The sequence below is a fragment of the Mobula birostris genome, chromosome X (assembly GCF_030028105.1).
Source record: "Mobula birostris isolate sMobBir1 chromosome X, sMobBir1.hap1, whole genome shotgun sequence".
Lineage (NCBI taxonomy): Eukaryota > Metazoa > Chordata > Chondrichthyes > Myliobatiformes > Myliobatidae > Mobula > Mobula birostris.
Genome location: NC_092402.1, coordinates 57,422,836 through 57,446,699, shown reverse-complemented (window position 1 = coordinate 57,446,699; position 23,864 = coordinate 57,422,836). Strand labels below are relative to the sequence as shown.

Genomic DNA, 23,864 nt, shown 5'->3' with positions numbered 1-23,864 from the left:
GCATAATTTTAAGGTGATTGGTGAAAGTATAGGAGAGATGTCAGAGGTAAGTATTGTTGCTTAGAGAGTGAGCATATGGAACGCACTGCCAGGGATGATGGTAGAGGCAGAGGCTCATTAGGGCAGGGGTTCCCAGCCTTTTTTTATGCCATGGACTCATACCATTAACTGAGGGGTCCGTGGACCCCAGATTAGGAACCCCTGCATTAGGGTATTTAAAAAAACCCTTAGACACATGGGATATTAGAAAACTAGAGCTATGCAGGAGGGAAAGGTTAGACCTATCTTAGAGTAGGTTAAAAGGTCAACACTTCATAGGTCGAAGGGCCTGCACTGTTGTAATGTTCTATGTTTTTGGTACTAATGTACACCATGACTTCCAACTCACTCCCTTTTCAATGCCAAATACTCCTGCTGCTTCTTTGGCATCCTTTACTCTGGCACATCATGTGGAACACATACTGACACTGTCAAAATGCCATCCTGCTCCTTGACAATGAAAGCTGCGACAACCATTACACTTCTATACTTCCCAGTCCCTCTCCAACACCACGTAGTTTTTGTCTTGTGATGACACATTCTAGATTGCACTCCAAGGTGTCATATCATAACCACTTATGAGTCAGAACCACCTTGAAAATTTCCTGCACTTCCCAGCATCAGAGTCACCCAGTTACTGGGGGGGGGGGGGGGTGGTAGTGGTGTTAGCCATTCACAAGAACCTCTATGCCTCCCTTAACAGTAATGCCAGTTGTCCCATGATCTATTGTGTGTCAGAGAAAATCCACCATGACGTTCTTCCTCAATACTAGTACAAAAACCTCTAAATGTGGGAAATTTGCTGCAACCCAATGAAGGTTATCACTGAAAGGGACATTCAATTAGCTGTTAACATATCACGTCACATCTGAAAGAAACAACAGCATGCTAAAAACCATACAGACAGAAAAAGCAAGCTTTTAAAAGCTCCCTTGTGCTTGCTAACAGAAGAAATGCTTGGTATATGAGTAACACAGCTGGCAGAGCTCTATGACTAAGTTTGTGTACAAACGATGGGAGGAAAGTGGCCCTATAACTTAAGGTTTTGTCCCAATTAATCTGCTTGTTTGATAACCGTAAATTCATATTAACTCGATTAACCTCAACGGAAAAAGCAGATTTTTCTCATCAAGTTCTGACAGATGTAGTTCCAAACCACATGGGGTTTTATGTACAGTGAGATCATAGAATAGGAGGCTGCAGTTCATTTGCAGGATGCCACTTAGCTATCTTTGCTCCTTGCTGCTCAACAATTTGCTGGATCAGCAAATTTGCAGATGACACCCAGATTGAGAATGTAGAGAACGAGCGAAGGCCATCATGGCTTAGAGCAGAATATGGAGAAGCTGGAAAAGTGGCAGATGGAATTTAATGCAGACAAATGTGAGGTGTTGCACTTTGGTGGGACCAGCCAAGGTAGGTCTTACACAGTGAATAGCAGGACACTGAGGTGTGTGGTAGAACAAAGGAATCTGTGAATACAGATCCATATTTCATTGAAAGTGGCATCACAGGTTGATTGGGTCATAAAGAAAGCTTTTGGCATGTTGGCTTTCATAAATCAAAGTACTGAGTAAAGGAGATGGGATATTATGTTGAAGTTGTACAAGATATTGGTGAGACCAAGTTTGGAGTATTGTTTGCAGTTTTGGTCACCTACCTATAGGAAAGATGTAAATAAGATTGAAAGAGACAGAAAATTTACAAGGATGTTGCCGGGTCTGGAGGACCTGAGTTATAAGGAAAGATTGAATAGGTTGGGACTGTATTCTTTGGAACGTAGAAGATTGAGGGGAGATTTGATAGAGGTATACAAATTATGAGTATAGATAGGGTAAATGCAAGCAGGCTTTTTCCACTGAGGTTGGGTGGGATGACTAGAGGTCATAGGTTAAGGGTGAAAAGTGAAAAGTTTAAGGGGATTAGTAGGGAAAATTCTTCACTCAGAGAATCGCAGGAGTATGGAATGAGCTGCCAGCACAGTGGTGCGTGCAAGCTTGATTTCAATGGTTAAGAGAAGTTTAGATAGGTACATGAACGGTAGGGGTATGAAGCGCTATGGTCCTGGTGCAGTTTGATGGGACTGGGCAGTTTAAATGGCTTGGCACAAACTAGATGGGCCAAAGGGCTTTTCTCTGTGCTGTATATTTTTATGAATCTGACTTTAACAAAAAATATCCCAAGTGAAATAGAACAAGAAAATATTTTAATATGATTTAATGCAATACCTAACTGCATGGTCATTAGGAAGACTGATAACCTTCGTGTAGCACCAAGATATTGTTCAGATGTTTATAATTAGCAGAGTCATTAAGGAGAACATCTCAACAACTTCAAGTTAAAAATTGTTGTATTTTACTACAAGCTAGTGAAACTGCTCTTTCTGAGATTATAGGACTTCACCACAAGACCATGAGAAGGAGCCAGAATTAGGCCATTCAACCTATTGAATCTGCTCTCATTTCATCATGGCTGATCCATTTCCCTTTCAACCCCTTTCTCCTGCCTTCTCCCTGTAACGTTTCATGGACTGACTAATCAAGAACCTATCAACCTCCACATTAAATTCACCCATTGACCTGGCCTCCACAGCCACCCATGGCAACAAGTTCCCTGGATTCACTACCCTCTGGCTGAAGAATATCCTCCTCATCCATGTTCCATATGGATGTTCCTCTATTCTGAGGCTGTGTCCTCTGGTCCTAGAGTACTCCATCATACGAAACATCCTCTCCACATCAATGCCTTTCAACATTCGGTAGGTAGGTTTCAATGAGATTCCCCCCTCCCCCCCCCACATCATTCTTCCAAATTCCAGTGAGTAAAGGCCCAGAGCCATCAATCACTCCTCGTATGATAAGCCTTTCATTTTTGGGAACCTCCTCTGAACCCTCTCCAATATCAGCACATCCTTTCTTAAATAAGGGGCCCAAAACTCTTCACAATACTCAGTGAGGCCTCACCACTGCATTATGAAGCCTCAACATTACATCCTTGCTCTTATAGTCTAGTCCTTTCAAAATGAATGCTGACATTGCATTTGCCTTCTTCAGCACTGCCTCAACCTGCAAATTAACCTTCAGGGGACCCTGCATGACTTTCATCTCAGATTTTTGAATTTTCCCCATTTAGAAAATAGTCTATTCTTCTATTTCTTCTACCAAAATGACTATGCACTTCCTGACACTATACCATTTGCCACTTCTCTGCCCACTCTCCTCATCTGTGCAAGTCCTTCTGCAGTCTCCCTGCTTCCTCAACACTACCCGCTTCACCAACATTCTCATCATCCTCAAACATAGCCATAAAACCATCAATTTCATCATCCAAATCACTGACATACGAGGGGTGATTGATAAGTTCGTGGCCTATGGTAGGAGGAGTCAATTTTTGAAAACATAGCACATTTATTTTTCCTACATTTACACACACAGTCCAGCAGTTCTGGAGCATACGGATCCCTTCTTTGTAGAAGTCAGCATCTTGGACCTCCAGTAAGTGGTCCACAGCAGGGGTGATTGATATGTTCGTGGCCTAAGATAGAAGGAGATGAGAAGAAACTTCAAACTTGCTGCATTTTCACTGAAAGAGTTGAACTGCATGTGCACGTAACAAGAGCTGTATAACTCATCCCCTTCCACCTTAGGCCACGAACTTATCAATCATCCCTCGTACAACAAAATAAAAGCTGTCTCAACACCAAGCCCTGTAGAACACCACTAGTCACTGACAGCCAATCAAAAAAGGCTCCCTTTATTCCTATTCTTTGCCTCCTGTCAATCAGCCACTGCTTTATCCGTTACTATCTTTCCAGTAATACCATAGGCCCTTATCTTGTTAAGCAGCCTCATCTGTGGCACCTTGTCAAAGGCCTTCTGCAAATCCAAGTACACAACCATCCACTGATTCTCCTTTGTCTATCCTGCTTGTTATTTCCTCAAAGAATTCTAACAGATTTGCCAGACAAGATTTTCTAGTAAGGAAACCATGTTGACCTATTTTTGTCATGTGCCTCCAAATACCCCCAAGCCACATTCTTAACAATTGTCTCCAACATCTTCTTATTCACTGAGATCAAGTTAACGGGCCCATAATTTCATTTTTTCTATCTGCCTCCCTTCTTGAAGAGGGGAGTTACACTTGCAATTTTGCAGGCCTCCGGAACCATTCCAGAATCTAGTGATTCTTAAAAAAATCATTCATAATGCCTCCACAATCTCTACAGATCCCCCTTTCAGAACCCTGGGGTGTAGTCCATCTGGTCCAGGTGACTTATCAACATTCAGACCTTTCGGATTCCCAAGTACCTAGTAATAGCAGCTGCACTCACTTCTGCACCGACACTCTCAAACTTCCTGCATACTGCTTGTGGCTTTCACAGTGAAGACTGATGCAAAATACTTACTCAGTTCATCCACCATTTCCTTGTTCATCATTGCTACCTCTCCAGTGTCATTTTCCAGCAGTCCAATATCCACTCTTGCCTCTTTTTTTTCCAGATATATAAAGAATAAACTTTTGGTACCTCTTTGATATTGTTGACTAGCTTACCTTCATATATTTTTCCTCTTATGGCTTTTTTACTTGCCTTCTGTTGGTTTTTAGAAGTTTCCCAATCCTCTAACTTCCCACTAATTTTTGCTCTCTTGCTTTTATTTTGGCTTTGCCTTTCCTTGTTAGCCATGGTTGCATCATCCTGCCTTTAGAATACTACTTCTTTGGGATGCATCTATCCTGTGCCTTTCAAATTGCTCCCAGAAACTCTAGCCATTGCTGCTCTGCAGTCTTCCCTGCAAGTATTCCCTTCCAATCAACCTTGGCCAGCTCCCCTCTCATGCCTCTGTAATTCCCTTTACTCCACTGTAATACTGATACTTCTGCCTCTAGCTTCTCCCTCAAATTGCAGGGTGAATTCAAAATGCATAAGTCTATCATATTATGATCACGGCCTCTGAAGGGTTTCTTTACCTTAAGCTTCCTAATCAAATCCAGTTCGTTACACAACACCCAATCCAGAATAGCTGATTCTCTAGTGAGTTTCATCTCCAGCTGCTCTTAAAAAGAAAACACACATCTTGTAGGCATTCTACAAATTCTCTTGGGATGTAGCACCAGCCTGATTTTCCCCGATCTATCTACATATTGAAATTCCCTATGACTATCATAACATTGCTCTTCTGAGTTGCCTTTTTTTTATATAATCTCCTGATGTAATTTGTAGCCCACATCCTGGCCTGTATACAACTCCCATCAGGGTCTTTTTACTCTTGCAGTTTCCTAATTCTATCACATTCATCTGAAATTTGCAGGCTTTAGTGTTATACAAAGCTCAGTGAAAGGCCTTTCCTCAGTCAAAGGAGCTTCAGTCCAGTGCCAACAGTATTGCACAAGCAGAGATGTGATCCTAAACTAAGGCAACAAGCTTCTAAGGTAGGTTTAAGAGTTATACTTAGCAACACATGCAAAACGCTGGAGAAACTCAGCTGGTCAGGCAGCATCTATGGAGGAGAATAAACAGTCAACATTTCCGGTCAAGACCTTTCATCAGGATTCCTGATGAATTTATACAAGAATAGGAAGTGAGCCCTACTCATATCTACATTATACATCTTCCAACTAAAATAACTGGAAAAAAAATGGATTAGATGGCCCACTAATTCTTTCACTGACATGTCTGGCTAACAGCAGTTACAGCATTGACCATATTTAACAAAATTCATTGAAATGCTTTGGATGTCCAGAGCAGGGGAAATGTCTATATAAATGTGCTCATATTACCATTATATACTGCAATGTAGATACTTATAATATGACACTGCTAAATTACTGTATTACAAAGCAAGAATAACCTCATCAGAAAGGCAGGATATTTTAGATTTGCATTATATGATGGAAGTTAAGCGTTTTCTTGCATTGGCACTAGGTGGCCAATTTTAAAGTTAAGTCTCTCCCCCCACCATGTACATTTATCAAAGTAGTTTCTCTTCATCTAGCCTATCAACTTTAATAACGTCAAATAGACCAATCCTGAATCATCTATATTGGATGGTATGCAAACCTTGCCTGTGCAGCCTCCTACAAATTTAAAACTGAACCCTTATATCATTCTGGGCAAGCTGTGCTCCAGCACCTATGAGGTAAAGATGTGTGGCTGCATTTGTGTATGTTTTACTTTGCACCCAGTTATTAGCTATTTGCAAGTTATGTACATGTACTCCTTAACCTCCCATTTCTTCATTGTTCCTGTCTTCTGTGATTTAGAAAGTATTTTGACCCATTTTCTTAAATAATTTTCCTACAGTGAACTTGTGTCACTTGTCTCTTTGGAACGTTTGTTCCTATCCAAATCATTTACTGTGTTCACAGATAAACACAGATATGGCTTGCTACACCTCACTCAAGATTTCTTTAAATAGAGTTATGATATTGCTTCAAAGAACTCTGGGGAAATACCTCAACTTGCATTATAACAGCACTACTTCATTAGTTGGAGTACAGAAGCCTGAAATCCCACACCAGCAGGTTCAGGAACAGTATTACCCTTCAACCATCAGACTTTTGAACCAGAGTGGATAACTTCACACCACAACTCTAAACTGATTCAGCAACCCAAGGACTCTTTACAACTTATGTTCTCAGCATTCTTTTACACACTGATTGGTTGCCAGTGTCTGTTTATGTAGTTTTTTTTATAACTTTTTCTCCTGTAAATGCCTTCAAGAAAATGAGTCAGGGTAGTATAGTATATGGTAACACACAGGTACTTTGATAATAAATTTACTTTGATTCCTATTATACAGTTTCCTACTTCCTGTCCAATTCCCCTTTCAAACTATTTAGTTTCTCCACATGGAACCTTGTCAACCATTTTCTGGTAATCCACATTGATAATAGCTCCATTTTCAACAATCTCCAAGTAGCTTCATTCAAGTCCATGCTGGCTTCTTCCTGATGGGATTGTTCATCCAAGTTTCTGTTCAGCATGTAATCAAAACCCCTGGATTGATTGCAAAAAAACCATTAAAACAGTTTGTTAGAGAATATGCAAAGCTATCAAGGTCACCCATTAAGTGCTTGATTCAGCAAAGAAAAGGTTTAAGCACTATGTAAATTGGATACTATATTTTATTAAACATTTAATCACAGTGTTGTCAAAATATTAATCAGAGAAAGTAGGTATTTAGTTGGTCTTATGGGAATCTTTCATTGCAATCGTTGCATTTTTCACAAAGCAAATTCATACATTCTCATTTAAAGCAACTAGCAGAAAAATATCATATTAAAAGGTAAGAGGCAGACATACATACAAATTTCAGTAAAATGATTGGTTAGTTACCAGAGACAAATATCTGGTATGTAATTACTAAAGGCAAGATGAATGCTGTTGTTAAGCTTTCCACACTTTTAGCAGCAAGTTGCCATTTCAAAATTACAAGGCAATCTTGGTCATTGGTTTGTATACAAGAATTGGGTTATTCAAGGTCTCTGACTTTGGCTCACAAGGCTGAAATATCACCACTGGGAGAGAACTATACTCCTCCCAACAACCTGAAGCTAACGAGACCATCTAAAAGATTGGAATTGAGGGCTTTATCTGAAACTTCAGCTGCCTCTGTACTGATAATGTAGTGATCGTAATATGATTTCAGCCACCGGGTTGCTCAGCATTCTTAGTTTTAGATTCTTTATCTGCCTAGCTTTCTACTTTCAACTAAGAAATCCATTTTTTGGAATTAAAACAAAACATTACATTCATTACATAGAGTTCTCACTCTCCAAATTATGAATAGTCCTTGCCCCTAATGAAAACATGTCTCTCTGTCAAGGAGGAAGCCCAACTGCCTGCCTTGATGTCCTGGTGGCAAGGCTCATTCGTAAGAAACACATTTGTATTAGCATTGTCCATACACATCTTTTCCAATACACGAAAAGAACTGTATCAGATATACAATTCCACTTTAGCTCATCAATAAAAATAGAAAATTATGACCATTCTTCTGCAGGTTCATTTATTATTGACTGTGATCAGCGATCACAAAAAAACATACCATTACACATGGCAAAGTGCAAATTGGCTGGTTCATGTGCTAACATCCAAAGATGTGCTTGATTTGTACTGAGAGCCACGTGCCCCTAGAAGTCCATATCATCAGAATCTGTGCTACTCGATGACTGCGCTTCTTCTTGGCTTTCACCCCACACAAAGCGGTAATTATCCTCCAACTGCTGCTGCCTCTGTTGTTCTTTATAAACTTCTTCACTGCCACCAGTCTGTTTGAAAAGAGGAAACAAGGGGTTTAATATGTGCAGATGAAAATCTTAAACTTCATATCTCCCCAATTTTAACAGATAATCACACCTTCAGCTTTCAACATTCTCACGTGTCTCATTCACAGTCTTTCAGAACACTAATGATCAACAACTAAGCCTAAAAATTAATCATGTGCTACAACAGAAGTAACCAGTATAGTAACCAGTGGCACTATACTGTGCAGTTTAACGTTCTTTCACAATTTATCAATATTTGGATGCAAGATGTGGTCTGATGATTGAGTAACTTGGAGAAATAATTTTTCTCTCAATTCACATGTGGATGTCACATGCTAGGGTGATTTATTGCTCATCCTTAATTGCCCTTGATCTCAGTGGCCTGTTGGGCAAGTAAGAGTCAAGCATAGCACTGTGGGTTTGGAGTTGCATTTTGTCCAAGCCACACAAGGATGAACTACACACAAAGTTGGAGGTGATCAGCGGGTTGACCAGCCTGGACAGGACGAATATGCAAATTCGACCCAAAATGGCTACTGTCCATTTCTCTCCATACAGATGCTATATGCCCCCCGAGTTCCTCCAGCACCTTTGTGTGTTGCTTCAGATTCCAGCATCTGCAGTCTCGTATCTCCAGCGATGACAAAAAGAAAGAAAACCTCACACCATCTATTGGACAGGATTTTTAGAATAATACAATAATTTCAGTCACTACTATAAATACTTTTTAAAATTCCATGTTTTATTTAATTAATTGAATTTATATCCCTCAGCTGCCACGCTGGGATTTCAACTTGTGCCCCTAGATCACATTTCCAGCAGTATTACGAAGCTATCATACCTCAAAAATATAGGGCCAACAGAAGGATTAAGAAATAAGATTAAAAGTGTACAAAAGAATTAGCATAAATGCTATTACATCAATGTACTAACTTCTTGGACTTCAAACTTGAACGTTTGGACAGGGACAAAAATTAGATGGGGTACAGTTAAGCCAACAGGGGCCATGCTCATGTGTGGAATTAAAAACTGATAAGACAAGCTCAAACCTTGTTTCGCAGCAAACAGTCAGGTACAAAGTGTTTGGTACAATTCTAATTTGACCCCAGCCACTTAAACACAGACATCCCACCTCTCCTGGAAGTTCCGGAAGTCTCCCGCATATTAATAGTGGCTCCCTGATGCCCCCCAAATTATATACAATATCCCGGAAATCAATTTTTTGCGACAGTGAGCGTGCGCGCGCACCATGGGAGAGTGTTCCAAAGAAAGGAAATATAAAACATACTTCACCCCAGACTACCCTAAAGTGTACCCCTCCCTAATAGGGGTCAAAAATAATGACAGTGTTGCTCGCTGCACTGTTTGCAACAGTGACTTTTCTATTGCCTATGGTGGGTTAAGACTGTAAAAGACATGTTGAGGTGAGTTTAACAGGTGTCATTCATTCATCAGCATAGCTAACGTTATTTAAACTAACTGGCCGGCTGCTAAGGAGCTACTCTATTGCAGACATCCCACCTCTCCCAGAAGTCTCCCGCAAATTGATGGTGCTACCTCCCTGAAATGAGTTTTTGCAGGGTGGGATGTCTGTAAACAACACTTAATAAGTGAACACTGTAACTCTATTTATCAATGGAAGCTTTGCTTAGGCCATTTAATTGCCTGTAACACTGCCAGTTGTCCATAACTTGGGATCTGTACATTAGCATCCAGATGGGTATTGGAGGGGAAAACTTTATTTAACAAAAAAGAGCGGATGAGGGACAGAAATTGATGCAAGTTGCACAGCTTTAGCTCATTTCATTGGACACATCCATTCCAGGTACCTCCAGCAATGAACCTCAAGCTCAAATGCATTAGGAACCTGTTCGCAAAGATGGCGCTGGTGAGACATAGCTTTGTAGGCAGCTAACAAAACTCGTAACAATTCTACTAAATATACTTTTTTGGGACTTTGAGTGGCCTCTGTCGGTCGTGGTCGACCATGGGTACTGCACCTCTGGTAGTCACTGGTTTGTTGAGCAGCGTCGACTGTGGCTATTGAGGCCAATCCTGGAACGGTTGCTGCATGTGTTGGGCGTCGTGGAATTGTTGTCCGCTGTTCACTGTGCTCTCCGCTTAGCTCTCTGCTCCTCAAACTGACTCAGGATCACTCTCTCGCCTTGCTCTAGGTGTTGCTGAAGAGTACCTCGCCATTTGTTGTGGTCATCTGCTGTATCCTCCCAGCGCTCTGCGTTGACTTTTAAGGCTTTCATGTCGCGCTTGCAGAGGTCCTTGAAGTGAAGCTGGGGTCTACCAACGTTCCTCTTGCCTGTTGCTAGTTCTCAGTACAGGATGTCCTTTGGCAGTCTACCATCCTTCATATGATGGATGTGGCCCAGCCAGCGCAGTCTGCATTGTCTTAAAACATGCAGCTACATGTTGCTGCATTGTGGGAAGTCCAGCGCAGGAGAGGACCTCAGAGTTTGGGACTTTGTCTCTCCAGGTGATGCCGAGGATGTGGCGAAGGCTGTGCAGGTGAAAACTATTGAGTTTCCTCTCCCGTTTGGAGTAGATGGTCCAAGTCTCACTACCATACAGGAGGGTGCTGATAACGCATGCATTGTACACGGCAGTCTTGGTCTTTATAGCGAGTTTCGGATTCTCCCAAACCTGCAAGGAGAGTCGAGCAAGGATCGATGTTGCTTTGCCGATACGCCTATTGATTTCAGCATCAAGGGAGAGAGTGTCACTAATGGTCGACCCCAAGTATGTGAACTTGTGGACCACTTCTAGATCGTAATTGACGATGGTAATGATTGGTGTCTCCACTACGTTCTGGGCAAGGACATTTGTTTTCTTTAGGCTGATGTTAAGCCCGAAGTCCTTGCATGCCTTAGAGAAGCGGTCCATGAGAGATTGTAGTTGCTGTCTGGTGTGCGAGGTTATGGTAGCGTCATCGGCAAAGAGCATGTCACGTACTAAGATCTTTCGCACCTTTGTTCTTGCTGTCAGGCGCGCAGGGTTGAACAGCCGGCCATCAGACCTGGTGTGCATGTAGATGTCTTCTGTCGACGTCCCAAACACATGCTTCAATAGCAGAGAGAAGAAGATGCCGAATAATGTTGGGGCCAACACGCATCCTTGTTTGACTCCACTACGAACAGCGAAGGGTTTTGATGAGCTGCCATCGTACTGAACAGTAGCCCTCATGTCATCATGGAATGACTTGATGGCACTTCGGAGTTTCGGGGGACAGCTGATCTTGAGGAGAATCTGAAGGAGCCCATCCCTGCTGACAAGGTCGAATGCCTTGGTCAAGTCGATGAAAGTGACATAGAGGGGTTTCTGTTGTTCCCTGCACTTCTCCTGGAGTTGACAGAGTGAGAAAATCATGTCGACAGTTGACCTCCTTGTGCAATCACTGCAATCTGCAGCGTGTAATTTCCTGCTGGGAGGCGTGCTTTTGAACCCTCTATATAACCTGACGTTTGTGGTATCCCAAAATATTCGGTGAACTGGACTCTCGAGAATAGAGGCACTGCTATGGCAGCCATTGCTGGGGCAGGCTTGGGGCTGGACTGAAGTGGTGGGGCCCGTCCCAAGGGTACATAACAAACCAATGCTTAGCTGATCTCAGCGCCAGACCAGATTAAAAAGTTTTAAGGTATTGAGGCCGAAGGTGGAGGACGAACCAGTGTTCAGTTCACTACTCTGTGAGGCTTTACTCGCTCCCAATGCTGAACCGACTCTGCAGCTGCGACCTAGTCATCAGCACTCATCAACGTTGAGAAATGGGAGATCCTCCACTTGCGATGAATTATCAGAAAGTGGTAGATGCGCTATATTAACAGGTGCTAGTACATCAAGAATAGTGTGACTTTCATTGATTGATGCAACTCCGAAGGTCCCAAGTTCAATTCCAACCTCTGGCACCATCTGTGTGGAGTTTGCATGCTCTCCTTGTGATCGTTGTTCGGACGGAAATTTATACATCAGACCAGATTGAAAAAGTCAGGGTAATGAGGAGCGAACTGGTTCAGATCGCTGCTCGAAGCGGCAGAACCTGCTGTTCAGATGGAGAGTGAAGCGCTGGGCCAGATAAAGAACAAGGTGTCAGGGCCTGAGGCAATTATGGGCCAATTAAGATCGCTGCTCCATGACATTTACTCGGCTCGGTGCTGAACTATGGGTCTCAAACTCTCCTTGCAGTCTTCAGTTCAAAGAGGCTTTTTGCTTGTGGTGACTGTTTACGTGATTTTTTTTTCATTGCACATTGGGAGTTAGACTGTCTTTCTTTCATATATATGAGGCTTGTTTTTGGGTTTCTTTGTTTTGTGGCTGCACGTTAGGAGACGAATCTCAAGGTTGTTCAATGTACACATACATTGATAACAAATGTACTTTAAACTTTGACTTCATGGGCTTCCTATGGGTGTTCTCATTTCCTCCCACATCCCAAAGACATTGGTTTGAAGGTTAATTGACCATACTGTGTAGGTTAGTGTTGGCATATAGTTGAGTTGTAGATCATGGAGGGAGTTAATGGGAACGTGGGGTCAATAAAATAGGACTGGTTTTAATATGTTGGTCAATGTGGCCTCTGGGCCAAGGAGTCTGTTTGCATGCTGTATGCCTCCATGACTGATGAAGTACCTGCTGTGAGTCCTGCTGGTGGAACAGTCTCAACAATTGCTGCCTTGGTGTTCCAATTGAGAAGGCATGAAAATAAATACAAGTGCTCTGAACTCCACTTCCATGAGGAGAAAACAGCATCAATCGTTGTAACTACATACTCTTGTAGTTTGCTCTCTATGAAACAACTATTCTTACCAATAAATTGATGAGAAGCTCTCTGAAAGATTTGGTATCTTCTTCCGATAGCCAATGCATATCATCATCATCTCCGAGTGATCCAGTTGTTACAATCTTCACCTCAATTTTACCTGGAAGAAAAGCCAATGGTTACATACAAGGGAACTGTCACTATATCCTTAAATCTTGATTTGTAGAGGCGGATTATTAAAAGCAAAGTTTGAACAGATCATTGCAACCTGCAAATAACTGAATGTTTTTTCAAATCCCTAAAAATGTACTTGATTGCAACAGCACAATTGGATTTACATTAGAGTTTCACACTAATTAATTAGATATCAGATTGTGTGAATTTTATCATGTATTTGGATAAATTTATTTTAATGTTTCACTAAATCTCCCTCTTCATCCAAGCATTTCAATCAGTCAATTGTCATTCATTTGACTATACTCATATATTAAATTTGCTGGGCACTAAAGGCCAGAACTACAACTTGCAGGAGAGTTTAAAACAGCGACTCTGTTACAATAGGGTCTGACCGCCTACCAGTGTCTAATCCATGAAGGAATGCTAAAGACTGGTTAAATCAGCAGGAATGGTTGGAAGCTAAAAGTTCAAGAGAAGTCAGAAAGAAGCAGTATCTATCTTGGTGAATGTCTGATAAAGGGAGAAAATGACGCACCTCGCAAAACACGCAAGAAGATATCAAGAACCAAGCATACACAGGGAGATGTTTGCTGTACAAAGCAAAGCCACATTTGCACTTACAACATGAAAAACAAAGCAAGCACTAACCAGATTGGTAGATTGATAACAACTCAGGGGTATCTTATAACAGTAATTGACTAATTGTGCCACAGCTGGTCATTTGATTCAGTTAGTTAAGCTACAAGATAATGACACTCAAGAGAAGGATGCAAAAGGAGTTCTGCATAATCTTGAATCAAGTCCAATGGGGCTGATATTATCAGAGTGAGTTTTGAGTTGTTTGACTTGAAAGGAACTGGAAAGAAATAATGTAGTGGTATTGTCAATTATAAAGAAGAAAGGAAAAATGGAGGGGGGGAAAGAGAGAAAGAACAGTGATGACAACCAGCATGATCTAGGCAATAGTACGCAATAGTTTATTACAATAATCCAGATAGTGAATCAGAGCAGCCATAGTTCAGTCTCCCTCCAGTCAGTATGGGCATTATCTGTACATTTTACAATCCTTGGTGGAGAGGAAATGAAAACCACAACCACGTTTGAATTAATCTCGCCAGTATCTTGTTCAACATCTGAGGCAATGCTATTACCTTACTTGGTCACTCCCAATAAAAGAAATATGCAACTTTAATTGAACCAACTGTAGATAGAAAGAATTCACAAAGTTCAAGATTTACCTTCAGAACTGACAATAGGGGAGCAACTCATCCTACAAATGTGCAGAGTCAAAATTTTCATTGTTCTTCTAATATTTCTTATCTACTCCCTCCCCCCCATTAGCTGTATCCCATATGCACTGTATATACAAAGACTGAGATAAGCCTTTTGCAGTGTCAAGCTTCAGCACCTACAGTATGTCCTACGTGAGTTGTGTGCAGTTCCACTTTTACCTAATAAGTACAATAGCAAGCTTCTGTCCTGGAGTTTTATGAAGCTATTGCTTGGCTAGTATCCAGGCATGAGCTCACTATAACTCACCTTAGCCTAGAGTTTGTGGCTCAGGCCAGTTGAGCCCATTACAGACTTACACTGCCTGGCGCCAAGCCTGTAGGGGCCCCCTTGATCTTTCATGCTCCCACCTTTCTCTGCTGTGCCACAGAACAAAAAAAAAAAATCACTATTTCCATACTATGAATTTAATATCTCCTAATATACCACCACAAAATTGAGAGATGATTGACATACAAGTCTATTTATTAAATACACTGAAGGGTGAGTGTGTAGAATGCCCTGCCAGGTATGATGACAGAGGCAGAAATATTCAGGACATTTAAGAAGCTCTTAGATAGGCACACAGATGACAGAAAAATGGAGGGCTATGTAGGAGGGAAGGTAAAAAATCATGGGCTGAAAGGCCTGTACTGAGCTGTAATGTTTTATGTCCTAAACGGTAACAGAGGTAGCAAGAAGTCGTTTAGCCTCTTGTCTGTTCTACCTTTCAATAAGATCATGGCAGATGTTATATGTCAGTATCACTTCCCTGCACTAACATTTTATCTGCTGACTCTTTTAATGTTCAATAACCTAACGATGTTAAATATGCTCAGTGACAGTCTCCACAGCCCATTTGCCCTCTGGATGAAGACATTTCTTTTCATCCTTTTTCTTCTGTCCTAAACCATTGATGTTAGACATCCTAATCAGGGGAACTATTAGGTCTGCATGTACTCTATTAAGTCCTGTAAGAATTTTGCACATTTCAGTGACCCTTTCATTCTCCTACATGAGAATGTAGGCTTGGTTTGCTTAAACCTTATTTGAGGATGAGCAATGCACTAAACCACTGCTGCCACTGCTCTACCTGCTCAAAATACCTGGAACAAATCTGGTAAACCTCCATTCCAAGTACATCTTTCCTTGGGTAGGGAGACCAGACTTGTAACATGATATTCCAGGTGTGGTCTCACTAGGACCTTATGTAATTCATTAACACATCTTATACTTTGATTCTTCTTGCAAAGGCCACTGCAGAGCTTACTTTCCCAATTTTTGCTATACCTGGATTTTAATTTTCTGTGTATACAGGGGCACTCAGGATCCTCTGATCACCAGCACCTTTTAAAAATCTCTTCCTTGTGTAAAAAAAATGATGTGCCTTTACTTTATTTATCATTTATTGACATACAGTGTGGAGTAGGCCCTTTGGGCCCTTTAAGCTGCGTCAACCAGCAATCTCCCAATCTAATCCTAGCCTAATCATGGGAGAATTTACAATGACCAATTAACCCTACCAACCAGTACGTCTTTGCAACATGGGAGGAAACCAGAGCACTCAAAGGGAACCCATGTGGTCATAGGGAGAACATACAGACTCCTTACAGACAGCAGCAGGAATTGAACCCGGGTCGCTGGTACTACAAAGCATTGTGCTAACCACTAAGCTATCGTGCCACCCTCACCTTTGTACCAAAAAGTGAGTAAATTAGCATGGGTCAACAATATATTCCATCTGCCATATGCTCACTCATTCGCATAGCTATTCTCCTTGAAGCCTCTGCACATACTCCTTGCAACTAGTAAGAGTCATAGTCATAGAAAAGTGCAGCACAGAAACAGGCCCTTCAGTCTATCTAGTCCATGCCGAACCATTTAAACTGTCTAGTCTCATCGACCTGCACTCAGACCATAGCCCTTCATACCCCTGCCATCCATGTACCTATCCAAACTTCTCTTAAATGTTGAAACCACACTCACATGCACCTTTTGCGCTGGCAGCTTGTTCCACACTCTCAGCACCGAGTGAAGTTTCCCCTCATGTTCCCCTTAAACCTTTCACCCTTAATCCATGACCTCTACTTGTAGTCCCACCCAACCACAGAGGAAAAAGCCTGCTTGCATTTACCCTATCTATACCCCTCAATTTTGTATACGTCTATCAAATCTCCCCTCAAATCTTCTACTTTCCAAGGAATAAAGTCCTAACCTATTCAATCTTTCCTTATAACTCAGGTCCTCAAGTCCCAGCAAAGTCCTTGTGAACTTTCTCTGTACTTTCACCTTGTTTACATCCTTCCTGTAGGCAAGTGACAAAAGCTGCGCATAATACTCCAAATTAGGCCTCATCAACATCTTATACAACTTCAACAAAACATCCCATCTCCTATACTCAACACTTTCATTCATGAAGGCAAGTATGCCAAAAGCTTTCTTTATGACTCTATCTACATGTGACACTACTTTCAATGAATAATGAACTGGCATTCCCAGATCCCTTTGTTCTACTGCACTCCTCAGTGCCCTACCGTTCACTGTGTAAGACCTACCCTGGTTAGTCCTACCGAAGTGCAACACCTCACATTTGTCTGTATTAAATTCCATCTGCCATTTTTCAGCCCATTTATCATTAAGGAATGATACACGTTTTTTTTTAAACCGTGCCTATGGTCTGTTCTTCTTCAAATTACAGTATAGTTTTGCACTGTTGTAACTATATGTTATAATATGTGGTTTTTGTCAGTTTTTCCAGTCTGTTTGTCTTGTGTTTCTATGATATCATTCTGGAGAGCCGACTCATGCCCCATGCTGCACAGAACATCGCATATCATTTGTGAAAGAAGGCTCCAAGTCAAGGGTGTACAGCACAGGCTCACGATCAAGCATACTTTCTTCAGCCAATGATTGGTGTGTCAAGGCTGACCTGGATGGGAAAGGCAGTTTCCCAGAGCAGCTGTGTACACAACATTGCATCCAGATATAACCGTATGGTCTGACACCAGTAGAGAAGTGGTTATTGGTGAACTCACAGTCCCCTGGGAAGACAACATCGATGAAGTCCATGAGCGCAAGTTAACCAAGTATGCAGAATTAAGATCAGAGTGCAGAGACAGAGGTTGGAAGGTCTCATGCTATCCATTCGAAGTAGGCTGCCCTGCGTTTATTGCATTCACTCTCCAGAAGTGGCTGTGTGACCTTGGCTTCACTAGAAGAGAAATCAAGTCAACCAGCAGGGCTGTAGCTGAGGCAGCAGACAAAGGATCAGCATGGGTGTGGACCAAGTATGTCCAGAGAGGCAGATAGTCAGACAGTGTATACATCTTTTGCAAACCCTTCAGTAGTTGCATAGACACCTGAAGAACAGACTATCTGTTGGATGGAAGTGACCAACAACTCAGATAGAGGCAGATGCCAAGTTTTTAAGCTCACCAGTGGGAGGTGGTGCTTTAGCACTTCTGGCCCACCACCTCCACAGTCTTGATCATAAGCGGGCCAAAGCTCCTGAAGACAGGTGGCAGATCAACTGATGATCCCACTGGTGATAGCACAGAACAGTTAACATCTTAGTCCATGTGTATTTTGTAACTCTATGCATGCATTACTAAATGACAATTAAAAGAGGACTGCGTGGCCTCATAATCTAACCTAATCTAATATGGCAGAGGGGAAGAAGCTGTTCCTGAATTGCTGAGTGAGAGCCTTCAGGCTTCTGTACCTCCTTCCTGATGGTAACAATGGGAACAGGACATGCCCTGAGTGATGGGGGTCCTTAATAATAGATGTCACCTTTCTGAGGCACCTCTCCTTGAAGATGTCTCGGGTACCAAGGAGGCTAGTACCCAAAATGGAGCTGATTAATTTTACAACTTTCTGCAGCTTCTTTCGGTAGACCCCCATACCAGACAGTGATACAGCCTGTCAGAATGCGCTCTACAGTACATCTATAGATCTATAGTTCGAGTGTTTTTAGTTGATAAACCAAATCTCTGCAAACTCCTAATGAAATATAGCCACCATCTTGCTTTCTTTATAGCTGCACTGATATGTTGGGATCTGATTAGATCCCCAGGGATCTTTTGACACCCAGGAACTTGAAACTGCTCGCTCTCTCCACTTCAGGACCCTCTATGAGGACTGGTTCGGGTTCCCTCAATTTACCCTTCCTGAAGTCCACAATCAGCTCTTTGGTCTTACTGACATTGAGTGCAAGGTTGTTGCCACACCACCACTCAACTGGCTGGTATATCTTGCTCATGTACAACCTCTCATCTCCATCTGTGCTCTATCCAACAAGGACTTAATGTAAGTACCATTTTTAAGGTGCTTGCTGGAGAGTAGCAAGTTCATTCTGCCATATCCAGGTAATCGTGAGATACTCCAATGCCTTTTTTCTGTTTTTTTAAAAGTTTGGCAACAAGCATCCCAAAAGAAAACGCTGATGCAGAACAAAAAAGTGTAACTACGTGATTATCAAGTGGGCAATATTGAAGGTGTTCATTTTAAGCAAAGAGAGCACATGCTTGAACTGGGATGCGAGGGTCACCTCAATATTTTAGATAAGTCTGATTGACTTCAAGACCCAGTTTACCAGGGGTTAAAAATGGTATTATTTCAACATCAGTTAATATCAATGAAAGAATAAATTACACACATACATCTTCAGATCAAATAAAATGTGGAAGTTGAGATGCACTTCTAAATGAAAGAGCAGATTATTATTTAAATGGTAAAAAAAAATTGCAGCACGCTGCTGTGTAGAGGGACTTGAGAGTGCTTGTGCATGAATCACAAAAGGTTGGTTTGCAGGTGCAGCAGGCTATCAAGAATGTTAGCCTTCATTGCTAGGGGGATTGAATTTAGGAGCAGAGAGGTTATGCTGCAACTGTGTAGGGTACTGGTGAGGCTGCATCTGGAGTACTGCGTGCAGTTCTGGTCTTACTTGAGGGATATACTGGCTTTGGAGGTTCACCAGGTTGATTCCAGAGATGAGGGGGTTAGACTATGAGGAGAGATTGAGTTGCCTGGGATGTACTTGCTGGAATGCAGAAGAATGAGAGGAGATCTTATAGAAACATATAAAATTATCAAAGGGATAAATAAGATAGAGGCATAAAAGCTGTTTTCCACTGGTAGGTGAGACTAGAATTAGGGGAACATAGCCTTAAGATTCAGGGGAGTAGATTTAGGACGGAGATGAGGAGGAACTGATTTTCCCAGAGAGTGGTGAATTTGTGGAATTCTCTGCCCAATGAAGCAGTGGAGACTACCTCAGTAAATATATTTAAGACAAGGTTGGATAGAAGATTGCATAGTAGGGGAATTAAAGGTTCTGGGGAAAAGGCAGGTAGGTGGATATGAGTCCATGGCCAGATCAGCCATGATCTTAATGAATAATGGAGCAGGCACAACAGGTCAGATGGCTGACTCCTGCTCCCATTTCTTATGTTCTACTGACATTTCCAACAATTACAACTATAAAATACTTTCAGGAAACATAAATCATTTTTTACCAGCCAATGGGTTTGACCTGGATCAGGGGAGAAATACATTGCACATCAGTACTGGCAGGGAAGCAGAAGTTTGTGTTATTTGATTACAAAGGAAACAAAGCTACTATTGTGCGAGCCACTCTCCTATATGAAATCAATATGATATCCCAAGCACATGGCCAAAATTTTACTTACCCCACCTACAAGCTACTATTTGTCAACATGATCCAATGAGTATCAAATCACATCTAGATCAATACAACCATAAATGATGCTTTTAAAAACAATTGCATAACTACATTGCTCAGTTTGGACATGTCATGCTAACTGACGATTTCTCAATTGGTCTAATGCCCTAATTCCTCAAATTACTTGTGTGCTACAACAGGAAAGATGAACATTTTGGGAAGTATGGCATATTGGTGAACCATAGGACTTAAATGTACAAGCTCACCCTGGTACCAGAGTGCTCACACTCATTGGTGGTGTTAATAGCAATGTACTTGAAATGAAGCTAGAGAAACTTGAAGTGGCCCATTTTCTTTGACAAAACTGGGGCTGAACTTAATCAATTTAACAGTGTGCCGATTACACTTTCCATCTAATAATGGGTGCTGAGATACAAGCAACAAGAGCCAAGAAAAAAAAAAGGAGTAAGAATAACTTGATTTGATCATCTGTGTATTGTGTTAATTGAAGTGTTTAAGCAATAGATAAGCATATGCATTTTTGATGTTATTCAATTTTACTTTGCTTGCTTTTATATTTTGCTCTGATCAACACAGAATAGATTTGTGTAGGTGGTTGGCACTGAGGGCAGAACAGTGCAAAGTGTTAACCAAGATAAAAGAAAAAAAAACTATCAGAGCAAAGCCTTCAGCCTGACAGAGTATGGGAAAGAAATGTTTTCAGCAGTGCCAGAAGAATTGTGGCAGAACACAGCCAAACTGATACTTGAGCATAGGAACTAAGGCCACTAAGTAGAATTTAGTCAGAAAGAGAGCAATGACAGGCATCTATTGGTTACGGACTGCCAAGGACACTGACTCATTATTGTCATTTGAGAAACATATTTGGATAACATTGCACTGAATTAAAAAAAAAGTTTTAGACCACAAGACCTTAAGACACAGAAGCAGAATTAAGCCATCTGGCCCATCAAGTCTACTCCACCATTCTATTATGGCTGATTTATTGTCCCTCTCATCACCATTGTCCTGCCTTTGCCCCATAACCTTTGATGTCCTTACTAATGAACCTATTAAACTTCTGCTTTATATATATATATATATATATATATATATATATATATATACACACACTGAATGACTTGGCCTCCACAGCCATCTATGGTAATGAATTCTGAATTTCACAGATATGGCCTCTTAGAGGCCATATGGCTAATTGGTACCAAATACAAATAACCCATGTGATGCAGTTTTTGGCAGAGCATTGTGACATTTCCTAACATAGAATGGCATTACAAGTCAAATTGTACCATCGTGTGGATGTGTCTGTTTTTGCACAATGCACAATATACAGATTCAAAGCACATTAGGTCATAAGTGTCCAACAGCCAGTTAGATTTTCTTAAGTGTTGCTTAGTGATTCCAAAAGGGCTTCCCTGAATAGGTCACAGCTCAATGATGGCAACCCAGCTCTTCGTCTAATTAGTTTTCTTCAATGGAGGAAGCTATTCAAAAGAAACAAGTATCTGCACATTTTAAAGAAACGCTGTAAATCTAAACTATAGTCATCCTTTTTTCTGTAGAGTTACAAGCTTGGGAGATGCTGTTGAGTAACCTGTGTGAATAACTGCAGTGAAGTTTGTAGATGGCATGCACTACAGTCACTGTGTACTGGTGGTAGAGAATGAACCTTTATAGTAGCAGAGGAAGTACCTAACAAATGGACTGATTTGCTCTGGATAGTGTCAAGTTTCTTGAGTGTCATTGGAGCTGCACTTATCCAAGCAACCTGCAGGGCATTCCATTATGCTCATGGCTTTTACCTTGTACGTAGATGGTGGAAAGGCCTTTGGGTGTCAGGAGGCGAGTCACTCACAGCAGGATACCCAGTCTCTGACCTTATTTTGTTGCCATGGTATTTGTGCGGTTGGTCTGGTTGAGGTCTCAGTGATCATCCTTGGTAATGTTGATGGTGGGAGATCTGCCATGATGGTAATGCCATTGAATATCAAGGGTAGTTAGTTAAATTTTTGCTTTTGAGCTGGACATTGTCTGGTACTTTGTGACATGATTACTTGTTACTTATCATCATGGCTGAATGATGTCCAGGTCTTGCTGCACAAAGACATGGACTGCTTCATTTACTAAAGAGATGTGAATGCACAATGTTCAGTTCCAAACAGTGAACATTTTCACTTCTGATCTTATGATGGAAAGAAGGTCACTGATGAAGAGTAGCTCAAGATAGTTGGATTTGGGACAGTCCTGAGGACCTCCCGCAGTGATGTCCTAACTCACTCCAACAATCAAATTAATCATTTCTCATTTCAGATTTGAGGGAGGGTTCCACATATGAAATGTTAACTGTTTATCCTTACACAAATGCCACCTGAGTGTTTCTGGCATTTGTTCTCATACCATAACTGCCATCTAGCTATTGAAGTGTTTACTGATTGATGTGCAAGGTCTTCAGTTTTACCATGACTCCTTGATGCCACACTTGGTCAAATGCTGCCTTGCCATTAAGAACAGTCCCCCTCACTGCAGGAATTCAGCTCTTTAGTTCACATTTGGATCCAGTCTCTGAGGAGGTCTGACACTGAGGAGTCTTGGCAAAATCCAAACTTCAGCACTAGTGAGCAAGTACTGCTAGATAGCACTGTTGAAAATCCTTTCCATCATTTTGCTTTTGATTTTGCTTCAACTGATTGAATGGTAACTAGCTGGCTAGGAACTGTCCTGCTCTCAGTGAACTGTAAATACATGGGTAACTTTTCACATTGTTAGATAGATACCAGTGTTACAAGTGTAATGGAGCTGCTGGGTTATACGTGTTGCTACTTCTGGAACACAAATCTTCAAGTATTGCAGCCTCTAAACACTCAGGAATAACGTATTTTTAGTGGCAAACCTAAACAGTTTAAACTTCTTAAATTAATGAAAATGACCACTATATATTTTCCACTCAAACTATTAAATATAAAATACACCATGTGGACTTGGACAGGACATGGGATACGGAAATAAGCCTCATTCTTCTGCACCTCCAACTTTTAAGCAGAGAAACTACTTCGGATGATTCAGTGCTCACAATAACTTCAATCCCCTCTTATGTAATGGAATTATGTTTAAAGATTGAAAATTCCACGTTCATGTTTTGGAATTAAAAAAATATTGTGCTAAAGCTTTAAAATTTTATTTACTGGATATCTTGTATTTCACTCCGCCCCACATGGAGAAAGGCTGAATTGTCAGAACTATCAGGTGGTTGAAGTTGGCACAAGTCAACAGGTGCATTTTCTCTCAAGGCCTTCACCTTTGGAGAAAAATAGAACCAAGAACAAAGGCAACCAACTTGGCAGCTAAATATCAGAACGCTATTGCAATAACTTAAATCTTGATGTGCAATGATTTAACCTAAATGGAGATGATTCCAACACTTGCACAAAATTGACAGCAGGCTCAATGAACTGCATTCCAAATTAGATTACAGGTGTTCTAATAAGACAATCTTTTCCCTCTTACAGTTTTTGACGAAGAACGAGTGAGGCAAATGCCAGATTGGTAGTTATTTTCATTTTTGGAACCTCATGTTAGGCACAATTAGATACAGGAAAAATAGTCTCCACCTTGTCAATGTGCGTTATACACAACATCAGA

At 41.2% G+C, this 23,864-nt stretch overlaps 1 protein-coding gene across 3 annotated transcripts in view; it reads right to left on the bottom strand.

The window, feature by feature from the left end:
- Positions 1-6,665: 6,665 nt before the first annotated feature.
- The window catches only part of os9 (OS9 endoplasmic reticulum lectin), a 74,687-nt gene continuing 57,488 nt past the window's right edge, over positions 6,666-23,864 (bottom strand). For 2 of the 3 annotated variants that reach the window (XM_072249654.1, XM_072249653.1), the window contains 2 exons: positions 13,123-13,235; positions 7,147-8,310 (listed from right to left, as the gene is read on the bottom strand). In XM_072249654.1, coding sequence (XP_072105755.1) covers positions 8,173-8,310; positions 13,123-13,235 — 251 coding nt within the window. In that variant the 3' untranslated portion in view covers positions 7,147-8,172. Of the gene's footprint in view, positions 7,037-7,146; positions 8,311-13,122; positions 13,236-23,864 lie in introns of those variants that run through there. The other variant, XR_011883945.1, reaches the window with a different exon arrangement.